Source organism: Accipiter gentilis, chromosome 6, assembly GCF_929443795.1.
Source record: "Accipiter gentilis chromosome 6, bAccGen1.1, whole genome shotgun sequence".
NCBI lineage: Eukaryota > Metazoa > Chordata > Aves > Accipitriformes > Accipitridae > Astur > Astur gentilis.
The window spans coordinates 7,149,073-7,169,195 of NC_064885.1; the positions used below are offsets into that span (position 1 = coordinate 7,149,073).

Consider the following 20,123-nt stretch of genomic DNA (forward strand, 5'->3'; position numbering starts at 1 on the left):
TGCCGTGCTCTGGGAGCTATTCACCGGGCCAACCGCAGGAGAGAAAGTGCCGAATCTGAAGTGAATTACTTACTGTCTGTCTGGCGTGCAAAACCCATGATGCTTCACAGGCGTTTGACAAAACCCCAGACCCAGAGCTGCTGAGGAAGCAGCCAAAATGGAGAGAGGTCAAGAGTAAAAGAACCAGAGAGAAGAAGTGTGCAGAGACAAACTCCTGCAGTAACGCCAGCAGCCTGAATTTGTGTGGATGCTGCTGTTCTGAACCTGAGATATTCTTTATATTTTTCTCCTAATAATTTTGAGAATAACAGCAACTGCTTTTCTGACCAAAGCCTTGCTTTTGGATTACCATTGCTCTACAAACTCACAATATTCATGCTTCTGTCATCAGACAGTAGTAACATCCCCTTACATACAAGATGTTGAAATGACTGGTCTTACACAGCTACCTCCCTCACAACTGAAGAGATTGTGAACAAGCAATTTTTTGTCATGACAACGGCTTTCTAATGAAGAGATAATGTTGCAGGGCAGGAATTGCATTTTGGGGATGAATGTATATACAGGTACTCTAAGGATAAAAAGCAAGGTGCTTGCTTATAATGGCAAATGGAGTTGTTTGAAATGTCACTTTCTGTTGAGCCTAATTTGAGAGTTTATTAACTCATTAGGTCTAATCCTGTGTATGTTAGTCATCTGGACTCTTTTCATTATTTTCAATGGGTTTTAGATCAAGAATAAAACCAAGCAACTTGTGTGCTATATTAACTGAGTAAGTAGAGATCAGATTTTGGCAGAACAATTTTACCTCCGGTATATCTAGACTTATGTAGTAAACTCTAGGGACTATATTTTAATTATATTCCAAGTTATATGACATAACTTGTGTCTTTCTCCGTATTAAATGATTCATTCTTTCCTAAAGCTCTGCTAAGGCTAATAACTCATGGCATATTCCAGAAATCATTTGTGTTTTGTCTAAAAAACTCCCTCTATTTAACAAAGTAAGTGCTGTGCCATTCCTTCACTTTACTGTAACAGCTCTAGATCCAGTATCATGACTACACAGTAAAAGGCCTGACTTTCATGTATTCTCTTCCATTTGCTTTTTTTTATTGTGTTCCCCTCCGTAGACTATGCAGTACCGCTTTTCAAGCCATCTTCAAGCACTTGCCTCCAAACTTCCCAGCCTTTTTTTTTTTTTTTTTTTTTAAAATAAAAGCAGCCACCTTCCAAACCCTGATTCAGGTGTGCAGACCCTTCAACCCACACAAGAGGGGGTCAGGCCTTGCTGGAGCCACCGGCAAACATGGTGCTGTCATGTCGTACCCCATGTTAGAGCTGCTGTGTATAAAATTAATACAGCGACTAATTAATTAATTAATTAATTAATCAATAAATTTTAAGAAGACATCCCTCAAAATATGGACAGCGTTTTGAAAGGCAAACCCAGGAAGTGCGTACCAGCCTGTACCGATGCTCTTGTGCATGTGGCGGAGGGGGGCAGGGGGTGCCCTCGCTCTTTTTTGGGGCGGTTGGCGATAAACCCCAGACTTTTGGGGGAAACTCAGCAATCCCGTGAGAGGCGGAAGGGCTTTTGGAGGCTCCTTCACGGGGACGCGCGTGCCACCTCTGGACTTCTCCAGAGACGGCGATCCTCAACAGGGCAGGCGCGCGTTTAAACGCTATTTAAGTGTTTTTTATTTTCACAGCCGGACCCGCCGCCATCCCTCCCTCACACCCCCGTTTCCCGCTCCGGGGCAGCGCCTCAGGCGGGCGACGGAGGGGGCGGGGCCGGCGTGAGCCCCGCCTCCCCTCCCCACCCCACCTCACCCCCGCGCGGCGTTACGGCAGTGACGCAGGCGCGCGCGGCGGGTGTCGGGTGACCTTCAGAGGCGGCGGCCGGTGTGAGGCCGCGTCCTCTCGCTTCTCCTCAGCTCACCTCAGCTCACCGAACCTCGTCTCCCCCGCCGCGATGCCGAGGGGCGGCCGGAGCCGCACGTCCCGCGTGGCGCCCCCCGCCAGGTGAGGGCCGCTGGGCTTCTTCCTTCCTCTTCCTTTTCTTCTTCTTCCCCGCCCCCGTGTAGGCCGCAGGCCGCAAAGGCCTTTCCGCCATTCCGAGGTTGGGTGGCGCACCGGGATGGGGGTTAACGGGAATGGGGATGGGGTGTGTGTGGCCCGGCTGCTTTCAGGTCGGTTAGCGGAGCGGGGTTAGGCGCTTTGCGGGGATGGAAGTGGATCTCCTCAGCGCTTGCTCGGCGGCAGGGCCTGGCCGTCCAGTGCCTGAGCATTAAGGTCCTATTTAATCGGCCCCTTCTGGGATCTATGTCATTTCCCTAAAAATAGAGCAGTCCTTTGGGTTGTGGATGTGCAGCTAGTCTTTAAAACACAGCCAAAAAGCAGCCTGTAAACTTTACCCTATTGTGCATAAATCACTCTCCAGAACGTTTTGTTCCTGACATCAACGTGAAGGGTGTAACAAGGAGGAATTGCAACTAGGTGGCCTCTGCCCCGTGTAAGTTTGGAGTGATGATGTCCTATTTCTCTTATGTCCTTGCAGTCGGGCACCACAAATGAGAGCTGCATCGCCAGCGCCTGCTGCTCGGGCGCCTGTGCCAGCAGCGGCACCGGCTTCTGCTGTGGCTGCTCCTGCACCGAAGCAGCCTGGTCTGATGGCACAGATGGCTACAACTGCTGCTGGAGTTGCTGTAGGCTCTGCTGTAGGCCATACCATAGGTCATGCGCTTACGGGAGGATTTGGTGGAGGAAGCGGCTCTGAAGCTGCAAGGCCTGATATTACTTATCAGGTAAGAGAGAGCCCAAATGGATGCCAGCTGATGAGGCACAGTTAACTTGGGACATTGTGGGCTGATGTAATTGCTATAGACATAAAGACCACACAAATCATGGCTGGGAAAGCTGGGGTAACTGTAGTGATTCAGTCTCCAAGGTAGCTAGCACAATCACCATGAGTATCTTAAAAGTAGTGCAAAGGGATGCATGAGTGATACATGCTTGTGGTAGGGTATCAGTGTTGTTTTTCCTACTGTAGTACCCCTCTGAATGTTCCAGGTCTGGTGATGGTAAGATCTATTGAAATACATTTTTGTGCTGTGCAAACATGAAAATAATGCTGTTACCTTGCCCAGATGCTATCCAGAGTTATCCGAGTGTATCTAAAGTTACTCAAGTGTTTATAACTTACAAAACTGTTCAGAATGTGTCATGCCGCTGCTGGAAACTTATTTTGTACTTCAGCCCATTATTTGTTTTCCATTTAAAAAGTAACACAACATTTTAACTAAAACGCAGGGAAGGAACACACAGCAAGCAGTGCTTGGGGTGGATTGGCTCCATAGGCTGGAGCTGTTGAAAGGGTGCTTACAGAGGTGTCTGCCATTTCAGGAGCCGCAGGCAGCTCAGCCTGCCTACCAGCAGCAGCAGCAGTCGCAGTTTGCTCCTTGCCAGTACGAAATGAAACAATTCCTGGAGTGTGCGCAGAACCAGACTGACCTCAAGCTGTGCGAGGGCTTCAGTGAAGTACTGAAGCAGTGCAGGTTTGCTAATGGTAAGTAGACAGTGCTATCAGACTAAATGAGCTAATCAGTAAAATTATCACGGGAATATCCTGGGTTTTTTTTCAATCCATACAGTAAAGAATGGGGATTGATACAGACCACATACACCAAAGTCAGTTAAAGCAAGCTGTTGTTCTGTTTGGCTTCCTGTTTTGGTCCCGTACATGTAGCTGGAGGTGATGGGGTGGAGAGAGTATGAAGTCCTGAAGCTTCTGTGCTGGCACATGGATTGAAGCTAACTCTTTAGGAGGCTGGTGACAGCATGCTTGGAGAATCAGTGTAGCATTGCTGGCCTGTAGCAAGTGCCTGTTCAGCACAACTGACAAACCATCCTGACCTGGGAGAAAGGAGACTGCAGAACACTGGTGCCCAGGTGCGCGCTGCGGGAGTCTGCAGTTCAACGTGCCCCAGCAAAGAGATGAGGGGAGAGGGAATACCCAAACATACGTCTGTCTGCCTTATGTATAGCAAGGAAGACCACCTGCCATTTAGGGATTCAAAACTTCGTGCAATTAACTGTGATAACTTCTTACCTTTCAGGTTTAGCCTAAGCCTTCAGAACAAGGTTGCTGAAGACCATCTTACAAGAACTGACCTATGAATGAAAAAAAGCTTCAGTAATAAAGTCTAAAGCTGTCTGATACGTTGTTAGTTCATAGATCCACACTGTCGTCCTCCCTGTGGCTTGATTGCTGCCATAGCTGCTACAGATGTGATACAACTTACAGCCGCAAATTAATTTAGCACAAAATGGAAGAATGAACAATAAAGTGGAATGAGCTAATTTGGGTTAACTGGTTTGCTGATTGTTGTGTTGAGTGTAAGTGTTATGGTGTATAAATAAACTCCTCTCTCTAGAAGTTCCTTGCTTTAGTGGGCTTGGGAGTTCAGTCTCAAGGGTGAGCAGGTGAGACCTGATTTTGGCAGGCTTCTGTCTGCTTGCCAGCAATGGTGCCTGAAGGGCTGGAGCTGCAGGAGTTCAGCACCGCTGGTAGCTCAGCGGTTAGCTGTGCTTGCCAGACATCTCCTACTTCAGCATTTGAACCCCACAGGCAACTTCTGCTGACTGAAATAGGGAGTGACAAGGCAGGCCGTGTCTGACTCCACGCTACTGTGCATGCAGCAGGTCTTGGTTCCCTGAGGGCATCCTAGTGTACTTTTAAAAACAAGTTCTATCTTCAGATTCAGGAGATTCTGAGAAATATCTTCCCTCTGCTCAGAGAATCTCAGTGGTAGGCCATTACCTGAGCAAGCCTGTGTGCTATCAAGCAGCTGTATGCTTCTAAGATCATACAGTCTTAGATCAGACATACAGTTTCCAGTTCCACAGGATGAGGCTGTAGGTTTTTTCTTCCCCCATCTTGTGGCAGGAGCTGTGGACCGAAACATGAGAAGGTGGCCCAGCTGCCTGTGGGTGGTGTGGCCTTGGGCAAGTGACAAAGCTCCTGCTGCAACATGAAGGGAAAAAAAAAAAAAAATCGATCTCCATTCAACAAGTATTTACGGATGCAAGTGCAGACCCCCGTTTTTCCATCAGAGGGAGCAGCCAGCTCATGCCCTGCTAAAATCCCTGGAGCCTGCGGAGAGAAACGGCCTCCTGCGCTTCAGCTCTGTTGTAAGCCCTGCACCGCGAAGGGAGGACTGGAGTACCGGGGAGCTGTGCGAATAACCTCGCACCCAAAAGGGCGATTCCTGTTAAAAATACTTCCGTAGCATGACCTGTTTTTCCTGAGCTGCTTTTTACGCTGTTCTGCCTGTTCCTCAAAGCCTTTCGCCTCTGATCTGCAGTTCCTGGAAGTGAAAACATAAAATCGGTATTAAAAAAGGGGAAGGGTTACCTCAGACGTGGGGGACGAGGACACGACCGCCCCTCCTGGTGACCCCAGAAGCTTCGCTTCTGCTGATCGACCTCACGTCCCAGTTCCCAGGTGTTTCACCGTCCCGGTGAAAAGAAGAAAAAAAAAAAAAAAAAAAACCCAGACACCACCCAGTTTGGGCCAGAAACGCCTGCACCGGGCTGGTGCCCGGTTCCCAGCAGACATCCCTAAAACGCCGCGCAGGGAAGGGTTAAGGCCGGCGGCCCGCCGGAGGCAGTCCCCGAACCTCCGCCGCTCTTCCGCTCCCCTCAGCGGCGGCCGGCGGCTCCTCTCCCTTCCCCGAGGAGGGGAGAGGACGGGGGGTGACGGCCTTTCCCGACCCTCATCGCCCACCCCCCCCCCCAGCCGCAGAGCCCCTTCCCTCCCTTCCAGCCGCGGCCCAACGCGCCTGCCAACGCTTTATTTTTGGCTCGGCGGCGGCGGGCTGCCCTGAGGGGGGACAGCGGGCGGCAGCGCCCAGGCCTTGGGCCCACCCCGGCCGCTGCCCTTCGCCCGCCCGAGGCCCGGGGGACGTTGAGGTGGGGGTGTGGGGGTGGGTTTGTCCGTGCGTGTGAGGGGGCGATCGGCGGACCCAGGCTGCCTGCAGTGAGGTGAGGCCGGCGGCGAGGCGTCCAGCCGGGAAACCCTTTTTTTTTAGGGAAGGAAACCGGCTTCAGGAGACGGTGCTTTAGGGGCGGGGAGGGTTGCGGAGTAGTTACCTCAGAAAGCTTGCTTTCGGTGTTACTTTAAGCGTTTTTGTTTTTTTTTTTCTCTTATTTGCTAAGCACGCCTGGTTCCCCGGGGGCTGCAGCGTCTCCTTGCTCGCTTGCCCTCGCTGAAGCGGGAGGTTTTGGGGCAGAAACACCCTCGGGGGGTGGGGGGGAGTTGGGGTTCTCCGGGGGGCTGTGGGGGCTGCTGCGAGGCAGGGGGCCTGGGCGAGGCGGGGGGGGGGGGGGGGGGCACTGCCGTGCTGCCTTAAAAGCTGACTTTAGCTTGGGTTTTCCCAATTGATCTCAATAAATGCTTGCATGTTATAGAATATTTAGCAAGGCAAACATTTAAAGCCTTGTTTCACAGCAGCGGGCCGGGCATATGCCGGGTGGCAATGTCCAGCGCCGGCTCCGTTAGGATTCCTCCATCTCTGCCTCAAGACAGAAACTTCTTCCCCCTCATCCCGACCCCCTTTTTTCCCCCCTGACCCCCCTTTTTGTCCTCCCCTTGCACTCCCATGGAGCTCCTACAGCTCTGAAAATAAAACCGGCTTACCCTGTTAGTGTTCTGTACCGGCTGCTTGTATAATAGCAGGAGGTTTTAAACAAACTCCTGGGCTCTTTCCTCCCAGAAGAAGGTGCACAGACCCTGGGCTTCTCCTGGCAGCGCTCTGCAGATGCTCCCCAGCCTCCAGCCCTTCAACACCAACCCCCAGGACTTTGATTTTCAGCTTAAAAAAAAAAAAAAAAAAAAAAAAAAAAAAAATCAAAGTTGTTGGTTCTCCCCCACCTCAGAGATATTTTTTTCTCCCCTGCTCCCTGATCCTGCCTCTCATTTATAATTTCAGCCCTGACTTGGTTCAGCATTGCTCGCAATATTTCCAACAGCTAAAATTTTATAAATTAAATCAAACTCGTGGCTGTTTAGAAATGCTCCAAGCCCTCATTAGACATCCCTCCCAGCAGCAGCAGTGGACAGGCACCCAAGACACAGCATCAGTCCTTATAACCAGGTCAGGACGGATACGCTTTGATAATAAGATTTAAATGTACTTAGAGATGCAAACCTGCCTGGGAAGGTTCTGGCAGAGTTGTTGCCACCTCAGAGAGAAGGGCAAAGGAAAACTTGCAGTATCAGGGCTCTCCTACCCACCTGCTGTCTCTCCCCCAGCAACAAACTGTTACCCTAAAGTGACAATTTTGCTGCACAAGCTTATAAGAGCTGCTTTCCACACTAACTGCTTGGTTTCCCTGTACACTTGTGGAGGAGCTGGACCTGGACAATTGGGATTTCAGCAATGCCGGGTGCAGGAACAAGCTGAGGACATCCAGTTCCCAGGGCTTAAAGGGAAACACCAGTGAAAATTAGGGATCAGAACTAGTGATTATTTCCCCCCCCCTTTATCAAAATACTGTAATACTACTCCATCAATGGCAGCACATACCACCCCCGCCCCCCGCCAAAAAAAAAAACCCAAAAACCAAACAGGAAAAAAGAAATGGGACAAAAGCCTTTCAGAAGTTTTGGAGGCTGCTGGCAGCTGTACGCGTGTGGCCGAGGAAGCTCAGTTACTTGCTATCCTCAGGCTGGCTCAGCCCTGCCTGACCCCACATAGCGCTGGCTGTCCTCAGACACCCAGTCCCCTGCCTGCACCCTGACCTGCCGAGCCCCCCAAGCTGCTTCATTGACCCTTGCCGCCCATTTTCCCTCTTTAGTCCTTTTCCCTTCACTTTAAACACTGCTTTTTCTTTCTTGGTCTCAGCCAAACCGTTCCGCACAACTTTGTCGTCTTAAAAATAATCAGGAAAAAAAAGAAGAAAAAAAAAGGTAAGGCAGATTTCAGTACTTTGCAGGGGTCTTTGGGTGGTGTCAGCGTGGGATGATGTTTCTTGCTGCTAGGGACCTTTGGTCTTGCTGTGCCAGCATCGCCTTGCTACTCTGTGCCTTGACTCCCTCGCCAGTGCTCTCCCCGTGCAATCCAGTGGGAGTCTCCAAAAAAAAAATTAAATTGCTTTCCCAGGTGAGAGGAACAAGGGGAAGCTTGGCATAGCCCTTAGCACTTGGTAGGAGCTGGAGGGTGATGCCCTGAGAGCTGGGTGTGGGTGTTCTGCAGGAAGGGACAAGGTTTTGAGGTGCCGCAGCGCTTCCCAAAGCCTTGGCCCCAGCCAGGCTGTGGGGGATCCAGTGGGATTTCTCCTCTTAATGGGATCCCCGTGGGGTCCCAAGGGCAAAGCTGTGCTTTCCTCAACCAGCAAAACATCCCCTTTGGTCTGTGGTCCAGGATCCTCCTCCTCCTCCTTCTCCTCTTCATCCTCCTATCTCCTTCAGCTCCATGATTTTGCCTTGAGGGGGGGATCGGGGATGGAGCAGGTCCCTGCTCCTGCCCTGGGTGCAGCAAGCACCCATCCTTGCTCTTTTCCCCTTGCAGCCCCTTTCTGCTGGCAGACGAGCCCAGAGTGCCACCAGGCGAGAGCCAGAGATGACCAAGGAAGAAGAACTACCAGACTGGAGCTCATCCAAGGAGTTTTATGAAAAATATGAGCCGAAGGAAGTTTTGGGCAGGTAAAGCTTGTTTACAGCAAACTGTTGTTTCACCCACTCCAGTACCTGATAGGAAGAGCGTCCCGTAGGAATCTGATATGAACAGGGCCCATAGTAGCATGGGGTTAAAAATAGCATGAAGCAGCACTTTCCATCAGCTCAAAATCTTCTGTCTCACCAAGACAGGGTAACAGCAAAACCCACTCATACATGAAAATACCAACCAGCCCAGATGCCAATGGCACGGCTGTGAAGTCGGGCTAGACAGGGAGGAATGGAAACCCCCATCTTGTCTGTGTTGTCCCTGGCAGGGGGGTGAGCAGTGTTGTCCGTCGGTGCATTCACAAAACAACCCAGCAGGAATATGCCGTGAAGATTATCGATATCACAGCCGGTAACATAACCCCCAAGGAGGTGCAGGAACTGCGAGAAGCCACGGCCAAAGAGATCGACATTCTCCGGAAAGTCGCAGGCCACCCCAACGTCAGTAAGTCAGGCTCTGAGCATCAGGGCAAGGGGGTTTTCTGCCCAATTTATTCCTCAGGGTGTCCCCAGGAAGGGTTTTTGGGGTGATATCCTTGGAGGGTCAGACTTCTGAAGACCCTAACGTGATGCAGGGTGCCTGCTCAGAGCATCGTTTGCTCTACTTCTGCGCTCATGCCAGTGGGGCCGCAGGCTGTCTCCCAACCAAAACGCTAATGAAGATCAACTCCTCGTTAATTCAATTAGCAATTCGATCAGCAATTTTTAGTCTATTAATGGACGGGAACATGCTACACACTGTGCTCACAGCCCCTGCGTTTTATTGCAGTCCAGCTGAAGGACAGCTATGAATCGAGCACCTTCTTCTTCTTGGTGTTTGACCTGTAAGTACCAGCTTGCCTGTCACCCCAGCACCATCTCCCCAAGCTTATTCCTGCTCTGCAGATGACCACTAGCCAACACTCGTCTCAGCTTTTTATGGCCCAAACAGCGCAACGTGGGGGGATGACCAGCTCTTGCTTAAGATATAAACAAATCTCGATTGCTGTGAGCCAGCTTGTCGCAGCCTTGCCACCGGCAGTGTTTCCCCCCCATCAGCGGCTCAACACTGCTCAGGTTTCCCCTTAACCTTTGGTGGGAGCTGTCATGCATCCCTGCGGGTTATTTATATGCCCAGCGGGACCAGGGTGTGCATGACGCCATGACTCCTGACGCTGGGGCAGCGCGATGGACGTCAGCAGAGGGGGATGGCACAGGGAGAGCCCTGTCCCTGTCCCATCCGAAACCTGCCCTCTCTGGGCACAGCCTTTCCTCCTCTTGCCTGATGTTTTGCAGCAATATAGACACATTTTTACCCCTTTTTATGAACAAGTCGGCTTGTGATTTTGTGCAACGTGTGCCCCGGGCTGTTAAGGGGCGGCGACCCCTGGGTGATCCTCCCCAGGGGCTCGAGGCCAGTTTGCTGTTGCAGCTTAGCCACTGCCTGCCTCCGTTTTTCCTCTCACGTGCAGGATGAAGAGAGGGGAGCTCTTTGACTACCTCACTGAGAAAGTCACCTTGAGCGAGAAGGAAACCAGGTAAGGCCAGATGCAGATGGCTAAAAATGATGTTGCAAAAGCAGAGCACGGGTTCAAAGGATGACCTTGCAGCCAGCATGGCACCCACAGGCAAAATAGCACCCCGGGCTGAGCCCCTGTGCTCAGACATAGGGGCTGAGCTGCACGGCCCCTGTCCCTGTTCCTGTCCCTATCCCCGGGAATGTGGTGCTGGTGGGCGTTTGGGCTAGGAGAGATGCTGTCACCCATTCCCAGGAAGATCATGCGTGCACTGTTGGAAGTGATACAGTACCTCCACTCCATCAACATCGTCCACCGGGACCTGAAGCCGGAGAACATCCTCCTGGACGATGACATGAACATTAAGCTGACGGACTTTGGCTTTTCCTGCCAGCTGCACGAGAATGAGAAGCTCAAAGGTAGGAGCACGGTGAGGCAGGGGTGATGCTGGGCTGGCCCATGGCAAGTTGGTGGAGTCTCTCCAACCCCACTGTCTCCTTTGGCCCAGTCTCACTGCTGTGGGTGCAAATTGGTGCCTATTGGCTTGGGGTGCCCTTCTACTTGTGCATGGCCTCCACACCACACTCCTTGCCATGACAGAGTTGCTGCCTGTTAGGAAAACCATCCTATTCTTTCCACTTCTCTCCTCCAGTTGATGCTCACTACCCCATCCATTTACTGCTTAACTTTAAAGTCTTTTCCCAAATCCCACCCTGCAAAGAGCCACATATCCAACAACAGGCATCCCCTCCCACCAGCATCCCCAGTGTTCTCTTCGTTCACTTTTTAGCCACTGTAATTCACCAGGGAAAGTCACCAGCGAGATGCACACGAGTTGCAGTTATTCCCTGCGAGCACAGTCACTGCAAAGACCCCACCTGGAATCCAGGCCCCCCCATTGACTTGCTTGGGGGTGGTGGGGATGGCACAAACCCTCCTGGGTGTCTCAGGGGGATACTCTGCCCTGTCTTCACAGAGATCTGCGGCACGCCTGGCTACCTGGCTCCGGAGATCCTGCAGTGCTCCATGGATGACGAGCACCAAGGCTACGGGAAGGAGGTCGATATGTGAGTGAAACTCCTGCCTTCCTGCCTCACCCCTTGGGCTGCTCCCAAAACATGCGTGGTTGAAGGCACAGCAAGAGTTGTGCAGATGGACACCCATTTGAGTGTTCAGAAGGAATTAAATGATGCACCAAAAGACAACCTCGGGGGCTGCGAGGGGTTGTCCTGGTGACCAGGGGGCTCTGGGTCAGAGCTGGGGGAGAAGCTGCCTGGGGACAAGCCCATGTCCCCATTTTGTCCTATTATGGAGGAGAGAAAGCAACACTTTCTGTTCATAAAAATCAACTCAGGCTGGGCTTCAAGACACGGGACTTTTTAAACACACCTCATAGCAAGACGTGAACCTGAGGCAGCCCCTGAGAGAGTAGCCAGCTCAGGAAAGCCTGTCAGAGCCCTGCAGGGATTTTGCCACTATCTCTGGTCTCAGGTCTGCAGTGGTCAGAGCTGTAACCAACCACTTGAAACACACTGGGGCATTTCAGCCCCTTTTCAGTTTAAATGTTAACTCCCATGCCAGGACACTTTGCACACCACAGCCTGAGCTGAGACAGCCCCAGAGCATCCAGCCTTGCTGGCACCACCATGTCCCACCCTCCCACATCCTCTCCCTCCCCTAAACACCCCAATAAAAAAACAAGGAAAGCAAATACCTCCAACTCAGCTTCCTCCTGCAGCATCCAGGGAGCAGCTCCCTATCAACTGAACTCAAAAACCCCAAACCCCTACCCAAGAGCAGGGCAGCCCCTGCTCCCTATTACCCATCAGGGCTAATGAGCCTCAGCAGCGAGCTCAGCCTCCCTCATCAGACACCGCACAGGGCCGTTTCCTCCTGGTTTTCCAGGGAGGCAAAACCACATAGTAGCTCCGCATGTGCTGCCTGGGGGGAGGCACCAAGCCACCCTTGGGGCGCGGATCCGGCTGGGTGCCCCTGGGGTGCCACCCGAGGCTGGAGTGTCTGGCTGGGCTGCCTGCAGGTGGAGCACCGGGGTGATCATGTACACCTTGCTGGCTGGCTCGCCTCCCTTCTGGCACCGCAAGCAGATGCTGATGCTGCGGATGATCATGAACGGGGACTACCAGTTCGGGTCCCCAGAGTGGGACGACCGCTCGGACACCGTCAAGGACCTGGTAGGTGCTCGGGGATGGGAAAGCCTTTTGGAGGGGAGTTTTGCAAATACCTGGGACACCCTGGGTTGATCCGGTGCCCTTGTGCAGATCTCCCGGTTCCTGGTGGTGGACCCACAGCAGCGGTACACAGCCGGTGAGGCGCTGGCCCACCCCTTCTTCCAGCAGTACGACGTGGAGGAGGTCCGGCACTTCAGCCCCTTCCGGAAATTCAAGGTGAGGTTGGGTATGGGGGTGTCACAGCACCCCGACCCTGAGCCTGGGAGCTGCAGGAGTCAAGTGGTGGGATGGGTTTTCCAGCTGAGCTGGGAGAAACTGGGAGTTCAGCAAGGCTGATGGACCTGGGCTTTGGCAGGATGCTGCAGCCTGGGTGGAGACCCTTCTCCGAGCACTATTGTGCTTACTTTCTGGTACTTTGTAAGGGCTTTTTCACAAAAGGGAATTCAATAAGAGGAGGGAAAAACCTGCCTCTCCCCACCCCCCCGAAAAAAGACATTGAAAAAGATCAGTTTTAAGGGGAAATTGATGAGGCTGACATCACATGGGTGCATCAAATGATGCACAAGTTGATAAAACAGAGGAATCCTTTCCTTTCCTTTCCCTATAGCCAGCCGTTAGGGCAGTGCAAAGGTACCTGAAGTGGCATTAGGTGACACATTTAGGACTGACCTGCAGTTCTGACCTTAAGGGCACACTTGGAAAAAGCCCGTACTGCTCACATGGGAGTAAATACCTGTGCCAGGAGCCGGTCTCCCTCCCAACTCCTCTACATGGATAGCAGCTACGTGGAATGTGTTGGGGCCAATCCGGTCCCATTGTAGAACTGGCCATGAATTCCAGCCTGTTCCCCCTGTGCTGCAGGTGATCTGCCTGACCGTCCTGGCATCGGTCCGTATTTACTACCAGTACCGGCTGGTCAAGTCGGTCACCAGGGAGCTGGTGGTGCGGGACCCGTACGCCCTGAAGCCCATCCGCAAGCTGATCGATGCCTGCGCCTTCAGGACCTACCGACACTGGGTGAAGAAGGGAGAGGCGCAGAACAGAGCTGCCCTCTTTGAGAACACCTGCAAGGCCATTTTGCTGACCCTGGCAGCCGAGGAAGGGCTGTTTTGATCGCTGCTGCGTAAGCCGATGAGTTTACTCAGAATTAAGGCGAGTAAAATATTTGAAAACCAACTGGCTATTCCTTTTGCTTTTTCTTAGAGATACGGCTGGCCTTGGGTCAGGTGAAAATGCAAACCCAGCAGATGGCTGCAATTTGCCCCCGGGATTTATCCTACTGTAAGGGATGGGTTTGGAGAAGCTGCCTCTAAAAGAGCCGTAACCAGCTGCAGCTCCCGATGGGGAAGGCTCAGCCCTGGGCACAGCCCGGGCACCAGAGCAGGACCCTTTTGGGGCAGTCGCAGGTGGAGGAGGGATAAGCAGTGCCTGGAGGGGTGTCCTCACCCACCTACATGCTCAGAGCTCCTGTACAGCTGGTTTGTAGCCTTTATGCTGGTTTAACACCTGGGAGAGGTGGGTCACTGGTTTGTGTCATCCGTGCACTTAGAAATGAGGACACATGTCATTTTGTCACTCTTTAAGGGTCAATAAAGGTGCCTTGTTTCATTTCAGGGAAGGCTGGGTGGCTGGTACGAAGCTGGAACTTCCCAAGGAGGTGGGGACTGATGTGCGAGTCCCCCTTCCACGGATGTGTCCCCATTGCTTCCCCCCCACAGCTGCCCCTCATGGCAGCCCCATGCCAGTGGTCGTGGGGGGCTGTGGGTGTTTGCTTGCTCTGGCTGGTGCTGGAGGTCGGAGCAGCTGTGGCCCCGTCCCACACATGCACCCCTTTGCTTATGTAAAAGGGACACCGAAAGGAGAACTGTGATACCTACCACCCAAAAAGGACGTTAAAGACAAACCACCCTGCCTGCCATTCCCAATCATTGCTTGTACCCAGACATCCCAGTGCAGAAAGGAGTTTTAGCTGAAAGGATTTATTTTTAATTTTTAAAACTGGGTTTAATGAAAGTGACTGCTGGGGGTTACTGTTTGTTCATCTCCACAGGAGAAAATGCCTTCAGGTCTTCCCGAGTGACCTCCTCAGAGCTCGGGTTTGGTCTGGCTTTTCTTAGCCATGACAGGCGGGATGTCAGCAGCGCAGCGGAAGCTGAGGTTGTCGGAGGCCGAGTCTGGTGTGTTCCCCATTCTCACGGGGAAAAAAAAAGAGACCCAACACTAGGGATTCTTCCTAGTTAATGCTTATATCATTTAACATGACCCTCTGTAACAGAACAGAAACATCTTCCACTTCCCTTGAATAACTTCAAGAAAAGCATTTAATTCTAAATAATTGATGGAAAATACACTATTTGAGAAGCAATTAGGAACGTATTCATAGCAGGAATTTTTTTAGCAGTATTTGCAGTATGTTTTCCTAACTGCTTCTCAGAAAAACTGAGTAGGAAGAGACAAATGTCTTTTAAAATAACCACCCCTCCATCTACGACCAAGCAATAAGAAATCGCTGCAAAACAGCGCCTGGGCATTGCCCAGACCTACCTGGTAGTAACACGAGCTTTATGATTTGCAGACCCATCTGCAGTGTCAATCCAGGAGGCACCTCTCAGGACTCGCATGTTCTGAGCGTGCTGCCTGGATGAGAGCCCCGGAGTCAGGTACTCGGACGCGGTCCACTCCCAGGTGTTTCCCAGCAGGTCGTAGAGCCCTGAGACACGGAGGGGTTGGCATCAGGATGATGAAAGCACGTTTGCAAAGGCTGCAGAAGCACTTTGGTGTATGGGAGGGGGTGTGACATTCAAAGCATCACTGCAAGAGCGTGGTTTAATGGTGGGACTGGGAATCAGAAGCTCCAGGCCCCAGTTTACAACTGGACTTCTAATGTGTCTCATTGTTTTGTATCTGTGCGAGGGCATGACATCTGCTGCTCTCAAAACAACGTGCTCAGGATTTTCAGGTAAATCACACTGAACTGCAAAATAACTGACTTCTAATTAAAAGCAGGGGATGGTTTGGTGCATTGAAGTGCACCAGGTGCACATCGGCCAACATCAGTAACGACCATCAGTGCTTTTGCTGGGCTCCGTTATTCTGTCAAGATGCTGACGTGATCCCACATCACATCTGAAACTCTGCCACAACTACAGGATTTTATAATTAGTGTTAATTTAGGAAGCAGATGCCATTCGCAAAACCAGGGTGGGGATGCCTGCTCTGTACCATAGTTGTTCTGAGGAGGGAACGCTGCCACCGGTGAGACGCCGTGATAACCATCTTCAGCTGTGTCGACCCTCGGGAAATCACCCTGTGGGAAGAAAGATCACTCCGAGCAAAGACCCACCACGGAGACAACGCGAAGTCCTGCTCTTCACAGGACTGTGTTACACTTAAATAATGGAAATAACTCATTGTGGTAAATTAACTCTATGCAGCATTTCTGACCAAGAGAGGAGATCAACCACCTAAAGTTCTCCAAAGACAACCTCCTTTTCAGACAAATTTATGTATGAATTTTTGGAAGCACTGAAATCCTGATTTCCCAGGGAAGCTGGGCTGAGTTTGCTCGCTGTAAGGGTATTTGGGATAACCCACCAGGAGCTGAATTTCAGTCCTCTGCAGGTAAGTCTGCATTGCTTCCCAGGACCACGCAGCTTGCTCAGATAGCCACGCATACTCTGTGGTCAGGTTAAACACCACCCTCAGAAGAGCTCAGTGTAGACAGGATCATTTTTACGATCTTACCTGCCACAGATTTGTACGGTTCGGCTGAAACTTGTTTCCCCAGGGATACACCCTTTCTGCCAAAAAGGAAGAGATACCCGTTACCCCTGTGTCACTCCAGCCTCTGCATTTGCCTATTTTTAACCAGGATTTTATGACCGTCCTTTTCTGCTCAGCTCAGGACACCAAGACAGGTTATATGAACGGGGCTTGTCGGTCTAATCCCTACAGACACTGCCAAGGAGGCGAGGAGAGACGGGAATCAGCAACAGCTTTCCATTTACAAACCACTGCTTGCACCAGGGAGTCCTGCGGTCCCCCCAGTGATCCCAGCAGCTGCTTTATGCCACCATCAGTGCGTGGGGACAGGTGGGTCACTCCTTGCCCCACACCAAAGAAATGGTATTTTTAGCTGGCAGAAATGCTTTGTGTAGGAAGATACATAAAGACCATAGATAAGCCACTTCTTCCTATATTATTATTATTATTATTTTGAGTCCCAGGCCAAAAGAGGTGGTTCAGCCCCCCAGATTAACCTCTGAAAACGTCCCTGGATGGAAGTTTGAATCTGGTGGAACTAACGTTATTCAATGCCTCAGTTTGGAAAAAGATCAGAGCTTGTGGTACGTACGCTCCAGTCCTCCCCTGGCAGCAAATTCCCACTCCTCCTCTGCCAGGAGCCTCTTCCCTTTCCAGGCGCAGAATGCCTGCGCATCATTCCAGCTCACGTGCAGCACCGGGTAATCCAGCCTGTCCTTTATGCCGGAGCCAGGACCCGAGGGCTGGGAGAAATTGCATCAAACAGATTTTAATTGATTTTATAAGCTTTTCAATTAAAAAGGGACTAAAGGACAGAACAGGCCAAGGCAGGGAACATCCAGCAACCCGAAATGCTCTTTGTTCCCCCATTTTCGGTCGATAAGGTTCACCATACCCTAACACATGCACATGCCCAGCACAGAGAGGACTCACCGCACCCGACTTTTTTACTCACCTGTCGCCAAAAAGCCTTCTCGATAGGCAGCCACCAAGGGGCAGACTGGGAAAAGAAACAACACCAGATTAAAGGTGAACTGGCAACATCCCCAACTCGACACCATCCTAGAGCAGTGTGTGTAAAGAAAGAGCGCTTGTTAGTCTGGAAATGGTTAAATGCTGCAGTTTGAGCTGGGTTATCACTGGCGTTTTGATAGCACTTTCCAACGAGTAGAGGCATTCGCTTTTAAAAGTGAAAATAGACCAAGAAGCCCACGCTGTTTAGTTTTCTATTTTAAGGTTTGATTAATAAACCTTTGAAATGTGCTTTGCTCTCTCCCAGCTTACTGGAGCATCTCGTGAGTCCAGTCTGACAGTGTTTGGAGAAGATATAAACAGAGGAGCACCATAAATCAACCCAGGCTCAACCCTGCTGTTAGTTTCAAAAGCAAAACAACCCAAGACTAAAGAAACCCCCCCTTGAGAATGGCCAGGCTCTGCACTGAGAGGCAGCTGCTACTCAGTGGAAAAGCAATACCGGCAAGGGTCTCCCCTCCTGGTTTGTTTTTTTTTTTTTACTTAAAACAGAGAGGTCAGACAGAGATGGGATCAGAAATACCATCTCCATCATCATCACTGAAACTCATCCCTCATGGGAGTTAGATTTACCTCCAGTTTTTGGGTGACTTTTTTTTTCAGCTCTTCGGATACGAAATCCTCAAAGACAAAGCTCCAGCCAAATGCTTCTGCTTCCGTTTTGTATTTCTTTTCTCTAACAAACTCCCTGGCATAAATACAACACGCTCAGGCATCTGGGTAAGAGTTCTTCAAGAGTCGCACCACCAAATACAGCAATCTGCACATGCAATAAGTTCAGGGCAAGGCAAAACGTACACGACCTACAGACACCCCATCGGTGGAGAGTCCCAGCTCCTCCCCGGCACAGCTCCAGTCAGTTTGATACAGATTTAACAGATGAGACAGTCTGATTTGCATCTGTTCACAGATCTGATAGTTTTTACATTACCTGTGCAGGTAAACTCACCCTGCGCTCTGGTCTTCCACAAAATGGAACAGTTGCACAGATCAAAAATCCCTTAAAAGCCATTAAAATCTATGGCTGCTGTTAGTTAAATGTCCCCCAAATGCAAAAAAATGTCACGTGCTGCTGAATAATCTCACCCTGCTTCTGTCCCATTTGTTTCCCGGTTACCTAAGTTGCAGTAATTGCCATTACCGTGTGTCGCTGGAAGTGTTGGCTCTTTTTAACCAACACAGGCTCAGCCAGGCAAATAAAGGCATTTTCCCCCACTGGATTTATTAGTGCTTTTTACAAGGGTTTCTACAAAATACATGGAGTGGTCCGGGGTTTACAAATGGAAATTGAACCCATAGGAACCTGAAATCTGAAGCAGTACAGCCCTATTAGTAAACAAAAAAGCATGTTGGCAAGGAAAAAAGAGAAAAGGGAGGAGAAAGGAGGGAAGGGAAGACAAAGAAGGGAGGAGAGGAAGCATGTTTGCAAGCTACACTGGTAAGATGCTTCAGCTTGCAGCCATAGAGGTGATTTATTACTGACGGACACGTTTTTTTTGTTCTAATGAAACTGCTGGGAGCATCCAAGCGTTGGCTTTCAGACCTTGGGAACCAGCCCCAAAAGACCCGGCACCAACGCCCGCGTCCTCCCTGCGGCTGGCCGAGCTACTGAGCCCCTGTGAGCCACGCGGACCCAAACCTTCGCTCTTACCTGAAATCCCTGTTTGTGACGGGATATTTGTCGACGGCAAACGGCTTCACCATCACCTCCCTGACAGGCCCTTCTTCATTCCTCTTCTCCAGGGAACTGGATCCCATCTGAAACTTTCCCCCAGGCAGCTGCACCATGTTTTCATCCTTTCCAAAAGCTAAACGTGAAGAAATTCAGTACGAGAACTTTTCATTTTTGAACACGACCGCGCAGGACAGCATGCATTATTTGCCAGAAAGTCACTTTGTATACCAGAGGGGGGTGCAATATGGTAAGCGACTACGAGTAGCGCTTGTATAGGTCTGCATTTTTTTGCTAAGATGCTTAAAATACTTGAAAGTCACGTTTTCAGTGGCTCTCTTAGGAAAGGAACGGCTCCAGTCAGGTGAAATCAGCAAGGCAGCTCCTTCAAACTATTAGCACAAAAAAAGGGGAACCTAGGCAGGGCGAAGCAAAGGGATTTTTACGGCTTCCCTTACAAGGAGCCAAGGCAGAAGGCCCGGCCAAAAGCAGCAGCAGCAGCAGCTCCCGCCCTCACCCCGCAGAGCGCGGCTGCTGCCCAGCGCCCAGCAGCACGCCAGCAGAGCCAGCCCCGCTCCGCCCGCAGCCATGCCGGCCGGCGGCACCCGCTCCGGGAAGGGGAAAGGCAATCAAGCGCCCGGAACCGCCGCCGTTTTGACCCAGAAGAGCTGCCGGGGAAGGGAGGGAAGTGTTTCCGGGCCCTTCGTCCACGAGAGGGCGGGGAAGGTTTTCCCCGGGTCCGGTCCGCGGGTTCACGCGTGGGCGCTGCGCGGTTGCCGAGCGGGTGTTTTGGTTTTTTAAGGAAAGGGATCAAAACCTGCCCCCCCACCCCACCCCGAGGCAGTTAAGTATTTCATACGCAAAAGAGGGTTTTTTTTGGTTTTAGCTTTTAAGAGTCATTCAGCCAGCCAGCTGGGACTAGGGAAGGAGGCTCCCGTCCGTCAACGTAACAAAACACAGGTAGGGAAAATTAGGGAAAATCCTCTCGGAGGGCAGCAGCCTGTTTCTCCCCCAACCCCGTCCTGGCGGTAGCCCTGAGCTAAGGACGCAGTTCTGCCCGGATCTGGCAGCGCTCCTTGTCCATAAACGCTTTACTGCAGCAGGAACAGCGTTAAAAATCTACCACCGTGTTATGACAACACGGAACAAGTCTTTCAAGATGCACTTCAAACCACTCCAGAGTAATTCAGTTTGAGTTGTAAACAAGTACAAAACTATGAAGCAATGGGCTTAATCCAGCTTTG

The 20,123-nt window shown here is 51.2% G+C and overlaps 3 protein-coding genes across 6 annotated transcripts in view; 2 read left to right on the forward strand and 1 right to left on the reverse strand.

Annotated features, from left to right (window-relative positions):
- The first annotated feature begins 1,847 nt into the window (after positions 1-1,847).
- On the forward strand, positions 1,848-4,434 carry CHCHD2 (coiled-coil-helix-coiled-coil-helix domain containing 2). The gene is made up of 4 exons (XM_049803550.1): positions 1,848-2,025; positions 2,561-2,807; positions 3,406-3,568; positions 4,119-4,434. The coding sequence occupies exons 1-4, from the start codon at positions 1,976-1,978 to the stop codon at positions 4,127-4,129; spliced, it is 471 nt and encodes a 156-aa protein (XP_049659507.1). The 5' UTR covers positions 1,848-1,975; the 3' UTR covers positions 4,130-4,434.
- Positions 4,435-5,722: 1,288 nt separating this feature from the next.
- Positions 5,723-13,589, forward strand: PHKG1 (phosphorylase kinase catalytic subunit gamma 1). Of its 2 annotated transcripts, XM_049803548.1 has the most exons (11): positions 5,723-6,045; positions 7,908-7,972; positions 8,574-8,707; positions 8,998-9,173; positions 9,498-9,552; positions 10,180-10,245; positions 10,480-10,643; positions 11,201-11,291; positions 12,263-12,416; positions 12,504-12,629; positions 13,275-13,589. In XM_049803548.1, the coding sequence occupies exons 3-11, from the start codon at positions 8,625-8,627 to the stop codon at positions 13,524-13,526; spliced, it is 1,167 nt and encodes a 388-aa protein (XP_049659505.1). In that variant the 5' UTR covers positions 5,723-6,045; positions 7,908-7,972; positions 8,574-8,624; the 3' UTR covers positions 13,527-13,589. The 2 variants fall into 2 exon arrangements, with proteins under 2 accessions (XP_049659505.1, XP_049659506.1); XM_049803549.1 differs by lacking the exon at positions 7,908-7,972.
- Positions 13,590-14,391: 802 nt separating this feature from the next.
- SUMF2 (sulfatase modifying factor 2) overlaps positions 14,392-20,123 on the reverse strand; it is a 221,877-nt gene continuing 216,145 nt past the window's right edge. The window contains exons 1-9 of one of the 3 annotated variants that reach the window (XM_049803555.1): positions 19,397-19,578; positions 18,859-19,015; positions 17,781-17,895; positions 17,131-17,175; positions 16,768-16,918; positions 16,158-16,213; positions 15,636-15,720; positions 14,958-15,123; positions 14,392-14,604 (exon numbers count right to left, since the gene is read on the reverse strand). In XM_049803555.1, the coding sequence (XP_049659512.1) occupies positions 14,499-14,604; positions 14,958-15,123; positions 15,636-15,720; positions 16,158-16,213; positions 16,768-16,918; positions 17,131-17,175; positions 17,781-17,895; positions 18,859-19,015; positions 19,397-19,469 (954 nt within the window). In that variant the 5' untranslated portion in view covers positions 19,470-19,578 and the 3' untranslated portion in view covers positions 14,392-14,498. The other 2 variants (XM_049803557.1, XM_049803556.1) reach the window with 2 other exon arrangements.